Source organism: Alligator sinensis, unplaced genomic scaffold, assembly GCF_000455745.1.
Source record: "Alligator sinensis unplaced genomic scaffold, ASM45574v1 scaffold447_1, whole genome shotgun sequence".
NCBI lineage: Eukaryota > Metazoa > Chordata > Crocodylia > Alligatoridae > Alligator > Alligator sinensis.
The window spans coordinates 1542080-1567184 of record NW_005842123.1 but is presented as its reverse complement, the minus strand read 5'-3'; the positions used below and the strand labels follow the sequence as shown (position 1 = coordinate 1567184).

The following is a 25105-nucleotide window of genomic DNA, read 5'->3' as shown; positions in this document are numbered from 1 at the left end:
CATCAACACCAATACCTGGATCCAGCCCTTGGAACAACCCTCAGCATTCAAGAAACAAAAGATGAGGCAACCCACCATTGTGCCAAGGCTGCACATGCTCAGTAAGAACACCTGGAGCCCTCTGGAACAGGACTGACATGGCCCGAACAGGCCCTCCTACAGGAGATCAGAGGTAGTCTGCCCCATAAAAAGGGGTAGTGAAGTCTGACTCCTTGGGATGCCCTCTTCATCTGGACCAGCACCATGTCACACCACCTATCCACCCAGAGGCACTGCCGGCAACCCCCCTCTGGACAACACCTACTGGACAAAGACCCCTTTCCAGCCTGGATAGGTAGCCATCACCCCCCACCCCCTCTTCAATCAAGGACTTGGACTCTGTTTCTCTTCCCTACCTGGACTCCAATCCTTCCAATGAGTCTCCTTCTCCTGCTGCCATTGTGCATGAGTGTGTCAATAACTTCATGGAGCTGTATAGTGTTTTGTCTGTTTAATAAACCTGTTATTTTGAAACCCTGAGTTGGGTTTGTCTATTTCCTGACTGTTTTCCCCCTTGCCATCACTTATTTGCCCCACCCAATCTCTAAGCTGCCAGCCTCAGTTTCCAGCCCCAAGCTCCCAGGTTTCTGCCTCTCTCTCTTTCCTGGCTGTCTCCTCCTTGCCACCACTTATCTGCCCTCCCCCTCCCCCTCCATATCTCAGCTGTCTGCCTCAGTTTCCAGCCCCAATTTACCTTAAGTAACCCCAAGCCTCAGTTCCTCAGCCAGTTTCTCTCTAGTCCCCCTGTTCTAATGCCAGTTCTGGCAACTTTCACTCCCTACACTTTAACTCTCTCTCTCACCTTAACCTTCCCCCAAGTATCCCAGGTACCCCAAGCACACACACAGAACCATCCAAGTTAGGAACTTACCTGTGTGCATGTGTAGATGTGTTGTATGGGTGTGAACTGGTGTCTGTCTGTCTTTGCATGCATGATATATGAATTAGTGATCTGTGTATGTGTACTGAGTGTGCGGGTATGGACAACTGATTTTTGTCTAACTTTTGGGGTGTACAGTGTATGTGCTTGAATTGGTGATAGGTATGCATGTGCCTAGGCTGGTTTGGATGTGTGTGCATGTGTCTGCCTCTGTGTCTGTGTGCGCACGCGCGCACGCGTGTGTGTGCCTAATTGATTTCTGTGTTTGTATATATGCAATTGTGTCATACCCTCCTGTCTAACAGCGCAATATTGAGATCCTAAGAGTTGGCTTGACCCCACAGGGCAACAGGATCACAAATTTAAGTGACAAGTTATTTTGAGGATTTTTCTCCCTGTCCATCAAAAGCCTACAAGGCATTTAAAACAGATTCCATAACCTCTGGAGGAATATTTAAACTGTGACATCTAACAGGCTATAGATTTTCTGCCTTCCCTGGCAAGAGTTTTGCAGATGAGGCAGTGGCTGAAAGGTATCTGCTGTGTTTTGTGGAAGACTCCAGATAAGCATGGCAAAATTTTCCCATCTTGCTGACAAACCTGGGAAGGTAGCTAGAACACAGTGGATGACAGGGCACTAGTAGCCAAGTGGAACAATAGCAGGAACAGCTTTACAAGAAGTCTGTTTTTTCTTCGTTTTGTTTTGCACAGTCCTTAATTTTTTTTAATAAAAGGTTTTCAAATCAATGAAGATATATTTGACAAGGTCCAATTTGAAATCAACTTCACAGAAAAAATGTTCACTATAAGGTAGCTTTATTTTGAGAATCTGCACCATTTTGGAGGCTCTTTGGTCATGAATGCAAGAATTAAAAACTTCCATGCAACTTTCAGATAAAATTGGTGAGGAATGCAACTCGGTGTCAGAATGCAAAAGATGGTTTAGGATTTTAAAAAATAAATAAAATGAAAACAAAATCCATTGGTATCAAAGCTCAGAAAAGGAGGCAAATTAACCTTACTGAAGTTTTCTGCAGAACATGGATTAATCCCAAGAACTTTACTCAGATTGCTTGCCACACTTGTGCATCACAATGGATGCAATCAATCTCATTATCATGCTGCACCTACATGTGCAAACATTTCCACAAATCACACTTTGAAAAAATCTAAAACTGTTTAAACAGGACAAAATGGCAAGAGTATGCCATTGATGCAAATATATTTTTATGAGAAGACTGAAAAGGGAGGTTATTAAATCAAGTTATTAGAAAAATATTAGCCTATTTCAAAAGTTATAGGGAGCTTTAGTTATTACTTTTTTTCTTTTCACCATTTGTAGGTATTATTTTATCAAAAAGCAGTTAATCGGTGTGAAAAAGGTGCAACAGGCATGCTTACCTCAGTACTCTTACTCCTTGGAAGATTAACAGCTCTCCTTAGCTTCTTTACAGATTCTGTTATTGCTGGAGTTTCTACACCATCCAATGTACAACAGATCTTCCTGACACACTTAATTACATGATCTACTTGTTTCTAGAGGTATGAAAGAAAAGTCAAAGTTATGGTCTTGATTTTGTCTACAGAAATTATTACCGTTTCAGTCAATACATAAATATTTTAGAGAAAAAAAACAGTAAAAAAAAAATCTTAGACATTATCAATAGATGTCACTTTACAGTAGCCCTCCAGAAAGACTCCCAAGTTTTTAACCCTCAGTTTTAAGAAGTTGAACACAAAGAACAACAGCAACCTCTTCAAGTTGGTTATGGCTTTGTTATCAAAAACCCTTGTGTGGTATCCATTTTAGTACAGTCTCCCAAAAAGAGCTTGCAAACCTCCTAGCTACATTATCTTTCTACTTTGTTTTACAGGCAGATGTGAATGCCTTGTTACAAATTGTAATTAGGCCATGTCCTCGGCTGGTATACACTTATGCAGCTCCAAATTAATGTATTTCATTCAGTGTAACAGATGGATTGTACTACATGAATAAAGCTGCTATTCAGTTTTAAAGTGTGGGCTCATCCTTCAGACTACAAAATGTATCTTCATAAGATAGTGATGGGAAACAGTTATTTTAATATTCATGATGCTTTAAGAATGAAAGCTCATATAATTGCATTTTAGGTCATTTGTTCTCTTTGTGCTAATTAAAGAAACTGTTCGGGAAATTTCAGCACTCTAACAACTGACAGACCCTACAAGTGTCATATATATATATATATATATATATATATATATATATATATATATATATATATATATATATATCACAGTTGAAGAGGTTGTTTGGTAGGAACCTAACTGCTATTTGTAAATTATACTGCAGCAAATTGTGATCTTGGTGAACGTATTGTAAAAGACAGATACCCACAGCAAATTCTTTTGAAATAAAAAGACGACATTCCCATTATCAGAACATACAAAGCATATTCAATTGTAGCATATTTCAAAGGCAACAAAACATCTAAATTAAGTGCCTCTAACATCCTTTTCCCTCATTCAAAAAAACCAAACCAAACCAAAAACCCTTCAGTTTTAAAACCCAAATACATTCTAGAAATTCTTACTGAAACTATTATCTTTCATATAGAAACTGAAGTCCCTAATTCCTTTACTTTTAACGAAAGCATGTATAGTTGGGAAATATTTTTCGTATTTTTATACTAGTGCTTCAACTTAAGACAGGAGAAGCTTGTTTCCTAATGATCGTTTACAAGCGTTTGTATCTAAATGTAGGCGTCTAATACTGTAACTTCCTGATAAAATGTGAATATTAAGACATTATGTACCATATAGAGTCTCATGACCATACTTTGAATAGATAGTAAACCCATTTGTATTTAAAAGCATTCATATTTAAAAGCCCCCAGGGCTTGCGGGGGCATGATGGGCTTCTGCTCGTGCATCTCACACTGCTGCCAGACCCAAACAAAGATTATGATTTTGTAGGTATAATGGAGACCTGGTGGGACCCCACCTATGACTGATGCATAGGTATAGAAAGCCTATAGACCTTGGGAAGAGTGGTGGGGGGTGTGGCCTTCTATGTGAAGGAGCAGTACACTTCCCTTCAAATCAAGTTTAGCAACCAAGGAGGGCATCTTGAGACCCTCTGGGTTAAAATACAGGGAGAGCATGTGGAAGGGGATGTGATTGTAGGAGTCTATTACAGACCTCCTAATCAACAGGAAGAGCTGGATCATGAATTCAATAGGGAACTGGATGAGGCTGCACATTCCTGATGCATGGTCATCGGGGGGGCTTCAACCTCCCCGACATCTTGTGGGAAGAGCACACAGCCAAACCTTACCGGTTGCGTAGCTTCCTCGCTTGCATTGATGAGCTCTACCTCACACAAGAGGCCTATGGACTGACTAACGGAGAGGCACTGCTGGATCTGGTTCTGGCCAAAGGGGCTGATCTAGTTGGCAATCTGAGGATCAAGGGAAAGCTTGGTGACAGTGACCATGAACTGATCACCTTCTCTGTCCTACACAGAGCGGGCAAATCTCTCAGTAAAACAGAAATCCTCAACTTTGGGAAGGCTGACTTTCACAAACTCGGGAGACTGGTCAATCAGGCACTAAGACACCATGGTCCCTTAGAAAGGCGAGTCCACGAGGAATGGTTGTTCCTTAAAAACCCAATCCTCGAAGCACACGGGAGGGAAGTCCATTCCATCCCATGGGAAATGCAGTTGGCGGGCTGGGGTACCCACTTGGCTTAATAGGGAACTTTTGGACCTCCTGAAACCGAAAATAGAAGCCTACACCAGATGGAAAATGGGAATCATCACCAAAGAGGACTACACAGCACTAGCTTGTACCTGTAGAGAGTGAACCAGAAAAGCCAAAGCAAGACCCAAAGTCAGGATAGCCATGGGAATCAAGGACAACAAAAAGTCCTTCTTTAGATATGTGGGAAGTTGGAGAAAGAACAAAGGCAACATTGGACCCAGGCTAGATCAAATGGGGAAGCTGACGTCTGACGCTCAGGAAAAGGCCAGTCTCCTAAATGATTACTTTGCATCAGTCTTCCACCCACCCAAAGGGGTCACCCTGTTGGACAGGACGCAAAGCATCTAGGGGATGGGAGATAGTCCCACAATTGATGTAAATCAAGTGAGGGAACACCTCAAGAGGCTCAACATCCACAAGTCCACGGGCCCAGGCAGAATGCACCCGAATGCCGAAGGAGCTGGTGGACATCAGGGCACACCCTATGGTGAAGGTATTTGAAAATTCATGGCACTCAGGAGAGGTACCAGAAGACAGGAAAAGAGCCAACATGGTCCCAATCTTTAAGAAAGGAAGATCTGGGGAATTACAGGCCAATCAGTCTGACTTCCATCCCTGGAAAAAGTCATCAAGGGCTCCATCAGCAATGGAAGGCAATTTTCTGAGTGCCAGCCAACATGGCTTTGTTGCTGGAAGGTCTTGCCTGACCAACCTCATCTCCTTCTATGACCAGATGATGCATTGCCTGGACAAGGGAAATGAGGTTGATGTCATACCTAGATTTCAAGAAGGCCTTTGACTTGGTCTCCCATGACACCTTCATGGTTAAACTGGAGAACTGTGGCTGCAACCCTCTCCTGGCCTGATGGCTGAGGAACTGGCTCTGGGGTTGGACCCAAAGAGTGTTAGCTGATGGGAGCAAATCAACAAGGCGCAAGGCGACCAGTGGTGTCCTTCAGGGCTCAGTACTCAGGCCAGTACTCTTCGACATCTTCATTAATGATCTGGATTCAGGTGTCAGATGTAGATGGGCAATTTTGCAGATAACACAAAACTATGGGGCAAAGCAATCACACTGGAGGACAGGGTGGTGATACAGGTCAACTTGGACAGGCCTGCAAGAAGGGCGGACCAAAACCTGATGGTATTCAACGTAGAGAAGTCAGGATGCTCTACCTTGGAAGGAAAAACCAGCAGCATACTTATAGGCTTGGCACTGCTATGCTTGCTAGCAACACAATCGAAAGAGAATTGGGGGTCTCGACTGACCACAGGATGAACATGAACCACCAATGCGATGCTGTAGCTGGCAAAGCCAACTAAACTCTGGCATGCATCCACAGATGCATCTCAAGCAAAACCAGGGATGATGTCAACCTCCCGCTTTACTCGGCCTTAGTGAGGCCACAGCTGGAGTACTACGTCCAGTTTTGGCCCCCCTCCCCACTTTAGGAGGGACGTGGATAAGCTTGAGAGAGTCCAAAGGAGAGCCACCTTCACGATCAAAGGTCAAGAGAGCAAGCCTTATGAAGAGATGCTGAGGGACTTGGGACTCTTCAGCCTGGAAAAGACAAGGCTCAGGGGGAACTTCATGGGAGCCTATAAGTATGTAAATGCATAGGCAACTTTCTAAAGTTAGTATGGAATAAAACAACCTCTTGTCCAAAGATTAAATTAAAATTGGAGAAGATACTGTATTTTTTTTTTTTTTTTGAAGACCAAGAATCATTTATGCTTAAAAGGTGCACTTTAAAAAGCTATAAGATTTTAATATAGAAAATAGTTGTGTTTGTACTCGTTTGAAGTGGGATTTTTAACTGAATTCTGATAGAACTATAGAGATCTCAAAATGATCTGAATAGGATAGGTTAAATTTAAGGAGGTTCTCAGAACACATAATCAGAGACAAAGACAATATAACTATAAAGTTCAGTAACTGTTGTATTTGCATTAGTAGGTTGTATATTCATGAGCTGAAGACATGAAAACATTTCATATCAACATTTAGCCAAATAAAAGGTGACAATACTTGGATCTAGCTGTACCCCCGAAAGAAATATATCTTCCATCTTTAGCAAGACTGGGTAAAGAATATAAATCCGAGTTGTGGTAGTAACTGCCAACACTCCTCTGGTTAGCTTGCTGTACTTATCCAAGCAAGGAAACTGAAGCAATATTAGAACAGATAAGACAACAAATCACAATCAGCATCAAGAGGAAGCAACATCCTAAACCAGCAGTGCTTCTGTAGTAATACAGAATTCAACACCACTGGTATAAATGCATTTAAAGCTGTAATGCTTAAAAGGATGTTTAAGTAACAGAGCTAATTGCATGTTTAGACCATACATTCCTGGAGAAGTGATAGGCGCTAGCCTTGATAAGAGAGTAAGTGCACAATTCCTAAGAAAGATTAAGTAGCTGCATCAAGATTGATCCTTTCAAGAAAATTATTGGGTCTATTCATAAACACAGTTCTTTTAAAAATGCAATGACTCCTGGATGGCTTCTTATAAGTAACCAAGTTAAACAGTCTTTTTTCCTTTTTATAGAATTTAGGAAACCTATATTTGTTCATTTCCTAATAGATCAGATTACTTAGGATAAATCACATAAATAACCTAAGCATTAACCAAAAGCTCACAGATGGCCAAAAGCAATGTTGAGTATTCAAACAGAACTCACCACTAGTTTTCTGGAGCATGCCTGGATATCAAGTATGACCTTAGCAGGGGCAACTACTACCTTTTGAAACCTCTCCAAAAAATGCAAAAGGGAACTTTGATTAAAATATGTAGTCTGCTACTTGCTTGTGTTTTGATTTACTTTATTTTAGAATTCTCTCTACTAATAAGAGCACTCATAGCTAGAATTGCATTTTTTAAATCTATCTTTACTTGTTCAGTCTTTCAAGAAATGGAAATAGTCACATATGATTAAGATTAGCATTAAGTGTCCCTTAATTGACATCAAGAAATAATATTTGACCCACCTCTCTTTTTCTACCCTAGCAATGTTTATAATGTACTGGGGGCTATTATTAGTTTTCACATAACATTTAAAAAACACTCATCCATTTACCCTGACAGTAGACAAGATTTTACTAGTCTGACTATATATACACACACTAGGAAAAAGACAGGAAAATATAAGATCTGAAAGTTTAGAACAAGAGATTCAATATCATCAGAGATATCTGAAGGATCCCATTACTTTAGTTGCCTATATTTCATTATTTGTTTTTTTGTAACTATATGGATTTAGTATGTTTCTTCTTTATTTTGACTGCAGAACATTTTTCTTATGACCTAAAGATGACCACAGTTGGGAACCAAGGAGTGGAAATCAAACGAAATGCATACACATTACCTCATTTTTAAGAAACATGTCAATTTGATTGTGGTATTCCTTTAGCTCTTCATCAGAATGCCTGGAACAAATATTGGACACAAGTTTTCAGCGTATTATCTTAAGATTAAGGACAAATATGGTTTGCTCAGATGAGTAGCAGAGGGCTTGAATCACAAAGGCTGTTAAAACACACAATGTTACCTTGCAATATTTTCTCTAAAAGTCTTTTCTGATTGACAGATGTATTTTGTTATATGTGTAGGTGTCCTATCATCTTCTTCCTAGTAATAAGAAAATACTGTTTATTCAATCTGGTTGCCACTATTTTCCTTAGTTTCCATTACCATGAGGACATCTCTCCCTAATCTCTCTCAGGCGCTTGAGTTACTTTTGGACTGAGTTAACAGAAAAAGATAATGTATTTCCTGTCCGGCTGGTTTTCTACATTAGTTATAAATAAATAAAAAAGAATCTCAGATTGAGTACGAGATGCAGAGACTGATCTACAGAACACCCAAGCCAAACATTAAAAAAAAAAAGGATGTGTACAGTTGAGTTCCTAATTCCATATTTAGTCATTTCAATGACCTGATTTTTTTAAAAGGTACTCAGCAGTTTCTATTGATTTAATCCACCTTTCATTGCATTTAAATAGCATCCTCCATCTAAGGCCCTTGAAGTAGACTGAATACCTCAACATGCTTTTGAAGTAGGAAATTATTCTCATTTTACTGACTGAGCCACCGTTTCAATTTACCAAAGTCACACAGGAAACCAATTTTTCAACCCTGTCTTAGTCATAAGACCATCACTTCTTGCTTCTATAGGCACAAGTGAAAAATAACAGGACATTTTTGCAATCAGTTTTTCCATGACAATACTTGACTCGAGGTTAGGATCTGCAGTTCACGAGAGCCATATTAATATTAATTTATTCACCATCTACTGTTCATGAAATTCTGCAATCCTGGCTTCTCTTTGCTTTGTTTCTGTAAATATCAATCAAGCCAATTCAACACTACTTATATTTGTGATAAATACAGTGTAAAGCAAATGGCTTTCTAACCTGGGGAAGGGGGATGTGGGGGTAAAGGGGTGGAAATCAGGGCAAGAGAAGATGGTGAGTGAAAGAAGGCCACTTAACCCCTTACAAACCATCTTGAATTCTCTCAACTCATAGGGGAGCTATACACAGTACAATGAGTATTATTAGCTTAACTATTTAAAGTGATGCATAACTGAATGGATTAACAGTTGGTTATTCATGTAATTAATTTATATAAATCTCAACACTAACCATGACAAAATCCATTCTAATTTTATTTACTTAAGCTCCTACAGGGGAAACAAGAGTTAAAGAGCTCTGTAAACCTTTGATACAGCTTTTTACCTTCCTCAGAAACCCCCCCACTTTCAGCCAAAGCAGCTGGATATCTTAATAAATTAGAAGTTCATATGTACTTACTGTTCGTGCCAGATCTCTGCACACTACACTATGGCTCAAGAGCTGCAGTTTAATCTCTGCATCCCATTTTCGACAGTTCTGAATGTATTCGTGACTTCCTACACAGTGTTTGCTGTTAAAATAAATACTTTAGTTACCCACAGTTTCAAAACTTGCCCATTTTCATGCAGTTGAAGTATTCAAAGCAATCCTGTTTTGAGCACCTCTCATATCTGTATTCTCTCAAAAAAGGCTTTGAAAAATTTAGGTTCTAAACTTCTGAATCCAGCTTTCAATCCTGAAAAAAAATATTTGAATTAAGCCATACCACACTTAAAATTAGGCATAGGTTCTGTGATAGGATATGTAGTGTTTAAATGCAATGACTTACAAAACTCTAGTAGTATAAACCATTATAACCACAAATTCCAAAATTAACTAAACAGCATTAAACAATCCAGCCAGTTTTGTTTTTTGGGGTTTTTTTTGTTTTTTTTTTTTTAATTCCTTCCATCTGTCTTTCAGATTCATTTACCAAGTTGCAGATATATGAATAGAAGATCAAAGCCATGTTAACTTGTTACTGTAGCCCAGGGATAGGGATTTTGTTTGGCACGTGCGCCTCAGGACAAACAGCAGGGAAATGACCAGGCTGCGCTATCACAACAAGGATCGGGCCCCCTAACAGCTCCCCTGCCATCTCTCCCTGGAACACCAACTTCTTACAAGTTGAGGCTGAGGGTGTTTTTGCCACTCTGCCCAAAAATTGTGCTGACCCATTACAGTCAAAATGTCCTAAAAACCTGAATCTAAAAACTGCTCAAGTTCATGGCAGAAGTTATGAGAAAGAGAATGCCCTAATCTAAGAGTTTCCTTATACTGTAGCACATGAATGTGAAGATCACCAAGCTAGAAACGTTTCCTAACCTCTAAAACAGCAGCTGGCAACCTTTTCAGGTTGGGGCCTGGAATGACCCAGTCTGGGTCACACATGTGTGGGCAGTAGGACCTGGCTGCCACTTCTCTCTACCACAGCACAGGGAGTGTAACTACTACCAAAGCCTACCATCACCATATGCAGAATAAGTCACATGTCTCAGTGCCAGATCCAGTAGCTTTAGTGGGCCAGATGTGGCCTACAGGCTGTAGGCTGCCACCCTATGATCTAAAAAAAAAAGTCACAGTATTTCATATACTGACTCTTTTTCAGAGATCAGCTCACCAAGGATTCAAACAAGAAACCGAATTTTGGCCTGAGAAAGTATGTTAACAAACGTGTTAGGCACTTACACACATGCAGGGAGCCTGCTCTGACACACTGGAAATCAAGTCTGCTGGAGCACATAAATTGACATACTCCGGCAGCCTCACACATCATGTGCATCAGCAGCACAGTGCTCTGAGAAAATGGCGGTGATGCGCTTTGAACTAAAACACGTTCACAATGTGCTTTAAAGTACACTGCTGCCATTTTCTCAGTGTGGGGATGCGCTGCGTCGCTGCTGCACATGACATGCGGGGGTTTTAATTAGTGCTGCTCACTAATTAAAACTGCTCGGCACTGCATCAGAAGCACATGTACAATGTTCATTTTGACTATTTTTTCCCCAAGTGAAGGAATAAGCATATGTATTAGAATAGGGCTGTTCAATTAGCAGCCTGTATGCAGCTCACGGGCTAAGTTGCAGCCCCTCTGGCTCCAGCCTGGCCACTGCTATCCTCATTGCTCCAACTGCAACAACAGCCAGAGAGTCTCAGGGCTCTGCCACCCTCCTCCAGCTTTCACTGCTTGCCCCTTGTGGAATGGCACAGCCCGAGTAGCTGAGGATGACCCTGGTGCTGTGCAGACACTCCATGGAGCCATGATGAGGGGACAGAGAGGGGTAAGCATTCATGCGATGAGTGGTGGGATGCCTGTACAGGCACATGATATATCAGGCAAGGGGCTCCCACAAGGTGCAATGGGAAGATGCCTGCAGTGTGCAGCCCTCGGGGGCCCATGGCACACCCTGGTGTGGCTTCTGCTGGTGCATCCTATGAGGCATTTGACCCCCACCACTTAGAAGTTGCATTTCTTACATTTATTTTCAGTAAGAATGCAAACTATGGCTTCCACTTTGACCAAGATGGTTAGCTTAGAGTCCAGGGCTGCACATGGCACCCTCACAACCTATTTTAGATTGTCATTTTATACCACATGATTGAATATATGAAGAACAAAATGTCTTAAAAATGAGTCCATAATTCTACAGCACAGTCTGTTTGGACCATCCATGCTACAACAACACTCCAATCCTTTTACAGCATCATGGAACAGCCACTCAGGCAAACAGGTCTTTATAACTACAGAACTTGGAATAAAGTCTCCAAAGTTTGGTTATAAATTAGATTTTATTAAACTTGGCTGAAATGGTACAAGCAATATGCCAGCCCCTATCCACCACCAGTTTCTAATGAATGAAATAAGGTTTGAGCTAGCATAAGTCAAATGCGAAACCGAGTCACAAGACGCACAAAGTACTTGGCTATAAAAATTAAGTGAATTCAGTGCAAGCAAGTATTGCCATTCCAAAAACTGAAGTGTTGTCTATTTAGTAGGCAGACAGAGGTAGATAATAGTTTTGAAAAAAAAAGATTTTAAAAAAGGTGCTTGAGTATATTAGGTTTCTATACATATTCCTGTCCCAACTGTGATTTGCCAACTTCAATCTGGCAGACAACTGCTACTGAGACCAAAATAGTAGAGGCTCAGAAACCACTAACTTTGACAAGGTTAGTTTCCAAAGGAATTAAAATAGAAACTGTACAGATCTCAAATTATTTAATACTGTGAAAGGCTAGTTAATATAGGACAAATGGATCTACAGACAAATAGGCATTTAAAACAACTCCCCCACCACTACAAAAGGAACTAATGGTATTAGGATTAAGACACTGAAGTTAATTTGCAAATTTACTGTTATATATTAATGCATAAGAACAGGCCTTCTAGTAACTCTGATTTAGAATGAGTTAAACATTAATAAAAATAAAAGTTTACTTACTTCTGCAAAACTTCTTCTCGGCCACAGACTTTCAGGATATAGCTGCCAATATCCACTTCATTCAAGTCATCATGTACCCAGCAAAGTGCTTGCATTATTATAAGCTCAACAGGAGAACTCACTGTTTAGAAGAAAACCCAAACACATCCTGAAGTTAAATATCAATTACTGCAACTTCCTCCCTGTACATCTTAACTAATTTGAATGTAGCTGCTTACTGTTCCTATTGGATAGGATTTCTTTTTATACAAACAGACAATATTTTCCTCATAGATACAGAGGCAAAAACTTATAGAGGCTTATCTGGATACACTGAAGTACAATACAAGAGAACTCTCTAATCTATGCATTCTAAAACATACACCACGGCACCACAGATGAACTACAACCTTCTGGCTATTTCATAAGGTATAGAAACTACATAATAGGAAACAAAAGAAAGAATTTTTTTTTAACAATTAAAGTTTAAATGAATACCACTGGCATCTCAAGCATTAGGCAAGACATGGATTATCCAAATTAGAATCCTCCTGGGATAATCAGGACCAAATCTGAATAAGTATTTTTACCAAGTGGCCAAAACTGCAGTTCTCATCTATAGGGTTCCTTTTACTGGGTGTACTGGATTAGTCCCAACTTTGAAGGGAAGTGTTACAGTCTAAATAAAAGTTCCCTGGAACATCCATTTGTTATTTTGTTTTAAGTACATATAAATCCAAAACAGAAATTTTTCAAGAACATAGTTAAAAAAACCCAAAGACAAAAAACATAACATTTGAGAACGCAACTTTAAAAATCCAATGAGGTCTGGTATAATTTTGCATCACTGACTGACATTTGAATGAATCAACTTGTCATGGCATACAGAGTATAATTTGTGCATAACACAATATGCAGTATGATGCAAAGACAGCATAGCATAACAAACCTGTTTCCTACCATCAGGTAGTCATTACAAAACTATCTATAAGAAGAGTGTTGTTTATAGTTGAATATTTGGTGGAAAGAACAGAAATCCAGATATTTGGAGTATAGTTACTTAAAAAGGGTATCACAATCAGAAACCATTATTTGATGCTCAATTTTTTTTGCAGCAGTATATGCAGACTACAAAAAAGTATGCCCCATTTTGAGGAATTTTTAAAACGTAACATAAATTTATGGTAAATTGTGGAATCTACACCAGCAGTTTCAAAACATAAGTTAATTTGTGATCGGTGGTTTAAAGTGTGTTTAATTTAGATGGTATATCTTTATGCTATAAAAGTATATTTAACAAGGACCTTACACAGTACAAGGAATCCCAGTATTGCTTTTATAAGGACAAAAGTTGGAGTTTTAATTCCCAGAATTCAGATAACTTTCCAGATGGTTTCTGTTAGAAAGAACAACCGTTTGTGCATTATACTAGACAGACAAATATTTTAAAAAGTACCAGCCGTAAATGCTATATTTCATGCTTACACATAAGCACCCATTTTGTCAGCTACCAAAGAAACTCATCATAAGCTTTTTTAAAAAGCATGCATCTGTAAAATTGATGCAAGAAAACATTTAATATGCATAACATGGTATGTCTAGAGAAACACTCATCTGTTTCACATATTAAGCTGCTGACACTAAGTTTCACAAAAAAAATAAAGCAAAAAAAATAAACTGGATTTAAGAAATGGGCCTTTTAAAAAAATAGATACTGTCATCTGAATGAAGTCTTTGTTTAATATTAAAAGCAGTCAGCAGATTTCAGTTAACAAGCATTGCCACCAAAGATTTTCATTTTAGCCACTGTTTCTGAACAAAAAGTTCTTACCCTCACCATGTTTCTAAAGCATTGAGAAAATTTTGACAAAACCCTCCTACAGACGCAGTATTTAGCAACCTTGAAGAAAAAGCATCCCAACGTGTCATCTTAACCCTCTCACCCAGTTATCAAACCAATTATTTCTTCTATGTAAATAAAAACTATAGCAATGTATTAAATGGATTATGTTATTTATCTACATTTTCCCCTTGCATTAAGAATGAGGAAAAATTAGTATGGCAGTTACCTTTAAAAGATATAGACAGGGCAGCCTAGGCCACAAGAGGAAAAAAGTACTAGAAACACTAGAAGACGTAAATTTTCATGACAACCTTTTTAGCAACAAGTTAAATCAATTTTGTTAGCACAAATATGTCAAGAAAACAAAATTTGGCATAAGAGAAAAAAGAAACGTGTTTTTGTTGTTTAAGCCAAGTTAAATAAATAGTAAACAATTACCATTAATTAAAAATGAACAATAAACTTTAGCTTAAACATCAAATATTTAACAAGAGAGGGAAGTGTTTTCATACAATCATAGAAGTAGGGTCGGAAGGAACCTGGTAGATCTTCAAGTCCGACCCCCTGCCTGGGCAGGAGGAAAACTGGGCTCAAATGACCCCAGCCAGGTAGGCATCAAGCCGCTTCTTAAAGACCCCCAGGGTAGGAGCCAGCACCATTTCCCTTGGAAGTTGGTTCCAGATCCTAGCCGCCCTAACTGTGAAGTAGTTCTTACAGATGTCTAACCTAAACCTACTCTCCAACAACTTGTGGCTGTTATTCCTTGTTATCCTGGGGGGCACTAGGGGAAACAAGGTCACCCCCAAATACTTCTGGTCCCCACTAGTGAGTTTATAGACGGTCACCAGGTCCTTCCTCAGCCTTCTCTTGTGAAGGCTGAACAGGTTCAGGTCCCGTAGGCTCTCACTGTAGGGTCTGCCCTGCTGTCCCCGGATCATGTGGGTGGCCCTCCTTTGGACCTTCTCAATGTTGTCCACATCCCTCTTGAAGTGGGGTGCCCAGAACTGGACACAGTACTCCAGCTGTGGCCTGACTAGTATCGCATAGATGGGGAAAGATCACCTCCTTGGCCCTACCTGAGATGCACCAGTGGATGCACGATAAGGTTCGGTTAGCCCTGCCAACCGTGACCTCGCACTGTTGGCCCATGTTCATCTTGGAGTCAATGACGACTCCAAGATCCCTTTCTGCCTCCATGCTCTAAAGGGAGTTTCCCATCTTGCAAGTGTGTTGCTGGTTACTACTGCCCAAGTGCAGCACCCTGCACTTGTCCGTATTGAAACGCATCCTGTTTTTGGTAGCCCTCCCCTGCAACCTATCCAGGTCTTGCTGCAGTCTTTCCCTCCCTACTAGCATGCCCACCTCACCCCAAATTTTGGTATCATCAGCAAATTTGAACAGGTTGCTTTTCACCCCGTCGTCCAAATTGCTGATAAAGAAATTGAACAGTGCAGGCTCAAGGACCGAGCCCTGGGGGACTCCGCTGCCCAATTCCCCCCAGGTCGAATATGACCCGTCCACCACCACCACCCTCTGAGTACAACCCTTTAGCCAATTTGCAATCCATCTGACTGTGTAGGCATCGATGCCACAGTCGCCTAGTTTTTAAATGAGCATGGGGTGGTCGACAGTGTCAAAGGCCTTGCTGAAGTCCAGAAAGACTACATCCACGGCAACACCTGCATCCAAAGCTTGTGTGACCTGATCGTAAAAGGCAATCAGGTTGGTTTGACATGACCTGCCCCTGATGAAACCATGCTGGTTGCCCTTGAGCATCATCCCCGATGCCGGCCCATCATAGATGTGCTGTTGATGATCTTCTCAAAGAGTTTCCCCAGGATTGAGGTAAGACTGATGGGTCTATAGTTGCCCGGGTCCTCCCTCCTCCCTTTTTAAACATTTTTTTTAAACATTGTAAGCATAATAGCATACATTTGCAATTACTACACAGTTTATGCAGAGATTAGAAGTAATTTTGAAATATTTTCCTGTGCAGAAAATGTAAGTGCCTTATCAGAGCAACATTTGTATGCAAGTATATTGGTGGTACAGTCTGACACACCTGCTACTACAAACAGCAGAGGGAGCACAAGATAGTTTTACATTATGTAACTAAGCTAAATGCTTCAGAAACAATGAGTTATTTAGAATATGAAGGATTTAACCTCATTTACACTGAATTTAAGAGAAAGAAAATACTTACAAAACTAAGGTAATCCACTTGACTGAATTTCCCAAGCTTAAGCAGTATAATAGTAATAGGATAAGTCCCTCCCCTCAATTTGCTGGGCATGACTATGAAATAAATTGGACTTGGAATCCCTATCACTATTTCTGTGTTTGCATTGTCATCTGTATTGTTTGGCTGCATAAGGAATAGCTCACTTCAAATGCAGTTAATGCATTTTTCTCTTTCTCAATTCTTCAGAGCTGAGAAAGATTTGGCCCATGAAGCTACTGGAGAAAATGGGGATGCTGGGGTGGAGTGAGCAGGGGCAGAGCCCACTGCTGAACTATAATGTACAGAGGCCCCATTGGGGACACTTGATGAAGACAAGTCACTCGTGTGAATGCCACAGTCACTTGTCCTGCTGTCAGAAGTGGGTCCAGATCCATCCCACAAGGAACCTCTTGGTCATGGGGGGAGGGAGGGTGGAAGGGGCAGGGGGAAGCAAGGGAGTTTCACACTCCCACTATAGTTCATAAACCTGCATAACAACTCAAAAGGGGAATATGCCTATAACTGTGACTTAATCCTTTCTGGCATACCTATTCTCATAAGGATGAGCAATTAACTTTAACTTACTTGCTTGTCTGACCAAAAAAAAAAAAAAAAAAGAAATCTCAAAATGATTTTTAACCTTACCCTATGAAATAAATAAAATAAATAAATAAGTTAAAAATTGTGTACGTTGTACACACTGATAAAGCCGAATCAAGCTATCCACTTACCTTAAAATTGATAGTTCTAAATTTACATTTAGATAGAACCCAGGAAGGCAGAAATTTTCAAAAAGAATTTGCACAAGTATTTCACACTTAACCTAATGCTTCAGGCTTAATTACCATATTTTCTTGATTAGAAGACAAGTTTTTTGCCCCCATTTAACTTTGGGGGAAATGCCCCTTGACTTATAATCAAGCACAAGGAAGCAAGAGGGGAAGGTGGGGAGAGAGGCAGCTACTGCAGCTCTGGCCCCAACCCAGGGCTGGGGCTGGAGCAAGGGCCAGACACACAGCTGCTGTCTGCCCCACCCCACCTCTTCATGCTCTGCCATTCCTACCCCACAGGCCCCAGTCTCCCCATCCCTCTTTCCCCCTACTTTTCCTCTCTCCCCCTCTCTGCTGCATTTCTTGTTACCTTTGCTTCATACCTGCAGACTCTATCCCTGCTGTAGCTTGAGGCTACAGGTGGCAGAAGCAGCATGAAAAAGGGGAGGCAGGGGGAACAAGGGAGACTCTGGGCAACCTGGGGCTGCAGGGCAAGGGAAGGGGGGAATCTAAGTAGCAAAGGCAAGCTGCCTGCCTGCCTCCAACTACTTGGCCCATTACTGCCCTCCTTAATCATCTCTCACTCCACCACCTGCAGTAGTGGGGGTGGGGACAGGGGCAAGACGCAACAAATTGAAGATAGTCCTCCAATAATTAGAATCAATACCTGGAAAATTATAATAAACGTATACATTTTCTGTGCATAGAATCTAATTATTGGGGGGTTGTCTTACATTCAGGGTCATGTATTCCAGTAAATATGGTACTCCAGGGGGGAACCCCGCCCCACCCTAAAATAAACGTATTCTTTCAAATGGAATAAATCAAAATCTTGTTGCCATGTGAGCCCTGAGGTATTAGCACCCATTTAATGATTAAAACTTCTTCTGGAATGCTATAGCTGATGACATTGGCAGGTAAATGGCAAAATTCTCCAGCAGCTTTTTTTAAATTAAGGAATCATTTCCTTCAGATAATTACATACAGCTGCCGCAGCTACACCACAGAAGTAGAGAAAGTAATTGGACTATGGAAAAGAGCATTGTAACAGTTTTCCATTAGTCAGGGAGCATTTGCCTCAGCTAAAGATAAAAAGAATCAAATTCTTCAATTTGTACAACTGCAGAACACTTTGCAGCATGTACAGGTGATAGAACCTTGTTAGTGAATTAAGGGATCCTTTTGGATTTGCATGTATACTTAACTTATACTTAATAACATTGATTGGCTCACCACCACCACAATAAGAGTTGTCATTGGAAGGACAACCTAACAGTACAATTTGATGAAGGGGAGAACAAAGCAAAAAGGAAAAGAAAGACAAACCTGTAAGCTATTGCTTTTATTGATGTAAGCTTAAGAGAGACCAAACTTGCATAAGATAATGAACAAAGACAGTAAATTAATTGCCATCAGCTTAATAGTTAACTATAAAATGGAAACATACCATCGCAGGTAAATGTCACTGGCTGTTGGAATCCTTCAATTTCTATTGAAACCTTGATGCTGGCACACTCTCCACTTATATTTCTCTGTAGCATGACAGGACTCAACACAAAGCCTGGATTTGTGTGCTGATTGGTATAAGGGAACTTGGTCCGCAACCTGTGAACAAGAAGCATTCAATTTATGAAACACCAAGAGTCCACGTCTGTAATGTAGAGGAATGTAGTTTTCTGAAAGTAGTGCCCAGACCTAACAAACATGAATTGCTTTGATTCTTCATCCAAGCGGGATTACAGAAAACATTTACCCTTTGTCTGCACCACGAAATGGTCTTTTAACAAGTACATTTACATACACATTGGTACATAGAAAAGAAGGGGAGGTCTGCACTGATCCAGACCAGTAAGCAGTGGGTGCTAGAGCACCTCTCTCAGCCTGTTAGCCACTGCAAACCCAGCCAGATGGGGCCATCCCGGATCAACTCCCCAGTACATGCCCTGTAGTCCCCTGCTCTACCCCCACAGGGGACTGAGGGGCCCCCTGTCCAGGTGGTGGCCCACCTTGAGGGAGCTTCCCCCTCAGGGAGTTCCTTGAATCCTGAGTTACTCAGCCCAGGCAGCCCTGGGAAGCCAAGGGAAATTGCCCTTTTACCCTTCCCAGCTGCTGATCGTTTCAGCCGCTGCCACAGGAGGGAGGGAGGGAGGGAGAATCTCCCTGCATTCCCTGAGGTTGCTCCAGGCTATCCCTGAGACTGGCAGCACCTAAGGCAAGCAGTGGTGAGGTTTGGGAGGGGAAGCCCCGGCAAGGCAGGGGCTCCCTGGTGTCCCTGTTCTGGACTGCATGGCCAGGCACACAGCCCACAGGAGTTCCCCCCTCCCTCCTATGGCAGTGGCTGAAGCAATCAGCACCTGGGAAGGGAGAGTGGGGGGGGAATTCCCCTCTGCTTCCCAGGGCAGCGCCTGCCTGGCTAGGGGACCCCTGGCCAGGGTGGAGGAAGCCCCCTGAGCTGGGGGCTCCTTGATGCCCGCACCCGTGGGGCCTTGGCAACTCCTTCCCCCTCCCTTCTGTGGCAGGAGCTAAGCCAAGCAGCTGTGCAGGGGAGGGGGAAGGTCGGGAATTCCCCAGGCTCCCCCTGGCAGGGGGGGAGGGCTGCAGAGGGGCAAAGAGTCCCCTTCATGGGGTCTTTCTCTCCCCCCCCCCCGCTTGTCTCGCCCCCCCCCCCCCCCATGTGCCGTGTAGACCTGGACTAGGGGTGTCGGGGGGGGGGTGCTCCCCTGTCCCCCACCCCACGGGCTGATGGAGACAAAAAACCATGCTGTGCAGCCCCTACCTGCTTGGACGTTGGACAGAAGGTGGACTTTGAATCCTAGTATCTTCGCCTCAGTATCTTATAGCTAGCTACAAGTTCCACAGGCTAGCTAGGCAGTAAAATTATTTTCTTTTTTGGTTAAGATGCATTATACATCCACATGGTGTGATCCCCATTTATATTAAAAACAAATAACAATAAACTAACAATAGCTTCCTTAGGGCTCACCTCTTTGCTAAAACAAGGGATTCCTAATATTTTAATCTTATATTGGATTATAATAGCACCTGAAAAGGTGCTGAGTGATTTCTAAACTCAAGAAAAAAAAAAAAAAAAAGGTCCTGCCAGAGTAGAGTCTTGCATATATCTCTAATAGTTTGGGGTTTTGTTTTTTTTTTTATCTTCTCTGTTTTTGCCTTATTCCTTTTGGAATGAGGTGACTATAATGAATACTATTTCAGGGGTTGTCAATTGGGGGTAAGTATACCTCTGGGGGTACTTGGGAAGACCCTAGGGGGTATGCATGAGGAAGCGCAGACAGAGTGCCACCACCCACCACCCCACACTGCCACCTCCCAGAAAGAGGGGGGGAGGAGGGAGGGGCCAGCTCCAGATGAACAGCTGCAGGTGCTGCTGCTGGAGTAAGCACAAGGTGCTGGACAGGGGAGGAAAGCATTTACTTCCTTGCTTGGGGATCTCACAGCACACTAGTGTGACATCACTGTCTTAAGATGTCACACTAATCACTGCCTTAGTAGTTCATAGGAGCAGAAGGTTAGAAGGGACCCTCTGGATCCACTGTATCCAGTCTCTTACTACTGTACACTTCACTTTCAAAAACCAACTGAGCACTGATTATATTCATCTGAAGGAGGCTGTTGCAGCAAATGCCTTTGTCTGGAGTTACTGATATAAGGGATAGGTTGAGAGAAGTCAGTTGGGACAAGAAGGTGAGTGAAGAAATTTGAAGGACACTGAAAAGAATGAGGAAAGACAAAGAATAAAATGCAAATACAAAATAAGTACAGGAGAAAAGCCAGCGAGGTGTAGGATATGAAGAGAGTAAATGAGGGGTGTCAAACTTATCCGCCCTGTGGGCGAGAAGAGTGGCATGGGGACAGTACACAGGGTGGATCAGAACTGTGGCCCCCACTGCATGCCAGATCCACAGCACCTGCTCTGGGATTAGTGCTGCATGCAATGCCCCTTCCCTTCCCTTCCCTTCCCCTTTCCCCCACTTTCCCCACCACTAGTCCAGGGCAGGTGTTACTTGCAGCATGTGTCAATTCAAACCAAGAGGCAGCACTGGGGGCCAGATGACCACTCACAGGCTGCATCTTCAATACCCCTGGAGTATGCCAATGAATCAAAAAAATGCAAAAAGAAACTAAACTTAAGCCTATTACATAACATTGTGCCAACATGTTACACTGTATAAACCAAGTTAGAATAAACTGATGTGTGGGGAAGGGACATATACTAAAGTTGGCTTAATGCAGCCAAATACTAGGACTGGACCTGTGAATATTACTTTAAAAATGTGTTATCAAGTGTGATGTTTTCAATAACAATAGCACACAATGCTATTTAGCCATTTATTTATTTCTGAAAGCTAATTTTAATTCAGTAGTTTCTTACTTCGTAACTGCTTGATAAAAAGCTGCCATTTCTTGGTTCTGCCCTTCAATTTCTTGGAGAAGTGCATTTCCTGTTGGCAAGCTAGTGGTCCCATTGTCTTTCTGCAACTCAAAGATAAAACAAAATTGTAAAAAATATAGTTGAAAAATATTGCTAGAAGTCCTCATAAGCGCATTCCTTTCATTAGCAAAGATTAAAAAGTAATTTGAAGTTTGCTAATTTTACATTTAAACTACTAAGTGTGTTGTTACAGACATATTACAGGGTCATCCAAGTCTTTAAGAGAATGTAGCAATTACTAAACATTCAGCAGTGATTTACGGTCTTGGATATTCAACTCCATTTTGAGGGAGAAAGGAAGTGGCAGACACAACATTACAGTTAGTCTGCAACACATGCCAAGCGATAACTTCAACATGAACAGCCAGAGAGGTAGAATCAGAAATTAAATATGAATGGCAGTTTCTACATATAAAGAAAGACTGCAGGCATTTCCACGAGTTGAGCCCAGCAGCATCGAGCACATCCCACTCTAACCTAAGAGTGCACCGTGGTCATAAATTGCAACTGCCTTAAGAAAAAAATAGATGGAAATAAATGTAAATTTAAACCCAAGTGTTTGAATCAGCCCCACTATACTGAAACAACATGCATGCAGGATAGTGTTTGTTCTGAGAGCGTGTATGAGTGACAAAGATGCATCATGTAAATCCTGGATGCAGCCTTTACAGGAGCCAGGAACACTAAGAGGCTGTCTGTTTTCTCAGTTTGTGCTAATGTAGCAATGTTTTGTTTGGTTTTTTGTTTTTCACTTTCCCTCAGTTGAGGGTATTTTTCTTCACCCTTGTGTCTGATGTTTTCCTTTGCAGCCAATAAGGCTTCAACAGGAGATTTTTAGGTGATTTGGTTTCCTTTGCACTGGTTATCAATACAAAACAGAGAAAAAGGCAATCTGAATCTTCCCCTAACAATTGTGGCTCCTTATCTTATTTGAAAGAAGTGCAATTCTCAGGTGTACCACTTGTCCAGTCTGAGGTGAGGTGCAAGTCAGAGTGCTAAAATCAGTTCTGATCCAATAAGAAAAACACTGGAAAATAAAAAAAAAATAAATAAATAATAAAAAAAAAAAGATCACTGGGAACTGAAACAGTATTCAAAACAGGTTACCGGATAGGAGAAAAGATGTTTTTTTGGAGGGATAGAAGACTTGTTTACCCCTTTTACCTTCTTTCTAACACTGAGTACAAATGAAAGAAGAAATGCCTACCAAAGCTGTAGTTACTCCTGAAGGAGGTCAACACACTTAAGACTCACAGCTGAAAATATTTAAAAATCAGACAACTTCAAAATTTGTGGTTTCTACCTCAAACTTGTAAGTACTTTGTTGTGGAAGTAGATTCTGCATAAAGTATAAAAGAATGAACATACGAGTTACTGGAACATTTTCCACTGATATAATACACTGATATAATAAATAATGACAGCTGTCAATGTTTGTAAGTCCGGGTCCATAAATCTCAATTCCTCTCTATGCAAGGAACTGCATGTTCGCTCATTATAAGTGGATAAAGCCAATTCATAAGCTTTACTAGGGTTAAGTTGATAGCCTTCTACCAATTATTTTGAAATCACATATTCGATTGCAAGATAAAGTGCATATTTATATCACATGATCATAACAAAGAAGTACTGTGCTAAACATTATCTAGATAATTCAATGTAAACAGCATAAAAAAGTTAAAATACAAGTGGTTGATGCTGTTCAGTGAAGTTAGACCAGGGGCAGGCAATTATTTTGGCTTGAAGGCCACTTAATGAGTTTCAGTGAGGTGGCAAGGGCCACAAGGGTAGCGCTGCCCCTTGGTTACCATCTTGGGACCAGAAGTTCCACCCCGAACTCCTGACCTTTGCCTGTACGTCCCACACCTCACCCCCAGAAGTACTCCTTTTGGGAGGGGGAAAGCTAGGGGCTGCCATCTTGGAACCAGAAAAAAAACACAAATCATGTACTACAAGTCAAACACCTACTATAACATATTTTAATTTTATTACCACAAATATTTGCCACAATCATTTGCATTTGCATAGTGTATATAGGATTGCATAACAGCTCAAAAATAGTCTTACTCCTCTTGTGTATGGGATGTGGTTGGGTCCGTGTGTGGTGGGGTGTGGCTGCGTGTGGGGGGGGTGTATGCATGTGGGAGAAGGTTGTGAAGGCAGGGTCTGGGTGAGAGGAAGGGTCGAGGGCTGTGGGGACCCCCTCTCACACACTCCCCACCCATAGCGCACAGTCTCTGCTGCCAGCAGCAGTGGCAGCAGGCAGCGAGAGCACAGGGCACTTGTGGCCTATGCAGGTGTTGCTGCCCGGCAGCGCATGGCTCCAGCCAGAGCTGCACAGGGCGGCAAGGAGCACAGCCAAGCCAGCCTGCCCCTATGACATGGGGCTCCCTGCGGTGCATGTGCAGCTCCTGGCACTCACACAACACCAGGAGGAAGCTCCACACAGTTGAGCCAGCTGCCTTCCCCGCTCCCTGCTGTGCAGGTCCTGGGACTCCGCTGGAAGTGGAGGAGAACCCTGCCCCCGGCTCACGTCCCAGGCCCTGCCCATGGCGACATGGAGCAGGGAAGGCAGGCGGCAGTGCCTGCATGGGTTACAAATGCCCTGAGGGCCTGCCTGCTGCTGCTGCCGCCAGCAACAGAGGCTGTGCACAATGGGTGGGAGTATGTGGAGGGGCCCCCACACCCCCCACCCTCCCTCACACCCACACCCTGCCCACCCAAGCTCCACGCTCCTGCTGCCCTCTCCCCCTCCCACCCAGACACACGCTCTGTGCTCCTGCCAGCCCCAGCCACATGCTTCCTCTAGCCCCCACCACCCCTGCCACTTCCCTACCTGCTGCCCAAAGCAAGCACTGCAGCAGGGAGACTAGGAGGAGCCACTGGATGTCAGGGAAACCAAGAAGGTCCCCTGCAGCTACAGCAGCAGCCCTGCCCTGAAGCTGTGTGCTGGCTGGGCCAGGCCCTTCCACCCACGAAGATGGGAGCAAGGTGTGTGGGCTGGGTGGGGTACAATTCATTGGTGGGCACCCATGAGACGGATGAAATTGCCTGGTGGGCTGTATTCTGCCTGCCCCTGAGTTTGACAATGCCTATAAGAGACTGCATGTGCGTGTGTGTTTGAGGGAGAGATCCACCCACTGGCTTCTATTTCCTGGAAAAATTTAACTATGCCTACTGGAAATATAGCCCACCCTGTGGACTGGCCCCTTGCCACTCTCCTGGCCTACCAGGCAGATGAGTCTGAAACCCCTGGTTTACTATTCATATCCTATATCTTACTGGCTTTTTTCGTATATGCACTTCATTTTGTGTTTGCATTTTTTTTCTTCTCTGTC

The 25105-nt window shown here is 42.2% G+C and overlaps 1 protein-coding gene across 1 annotated transcript in view; it reads right to left on the bottom strand.

The window, feature by feature from the left end:
- Nucleotides 1-25105, bottom strand: part of PIK3C2A (phosphatidylinositol-4-phosphate 3-kinase catalytic subunit type 2 alpha) — a 94248-nt gene that overhangs the window by 37386 nt on the left and 31757 nt on the right. Inside the window, 8 exon segments of the mRNA XM_025205637.1 lie at nucleotides 2321-2455; nucleotides 8032-8092; nucleotides 8215-8294; nucleotides 9479-9590; nucleotides 12502-12622; nucleotides 18762-18919; nucleotides 21708-21808; nucleotides 23071-23106. Coding sequence (XP_025061422.1) covers nucleotides 2321-2455; nucleotides 8032-8092; nucleotides 8215-8294; nucleotides 9479-9590; nucleotides 12502-12622; nucleotides 18762-18919; nucleotides 21708-21808; nucleotides 23071-23106 — 804 coding nt within the window.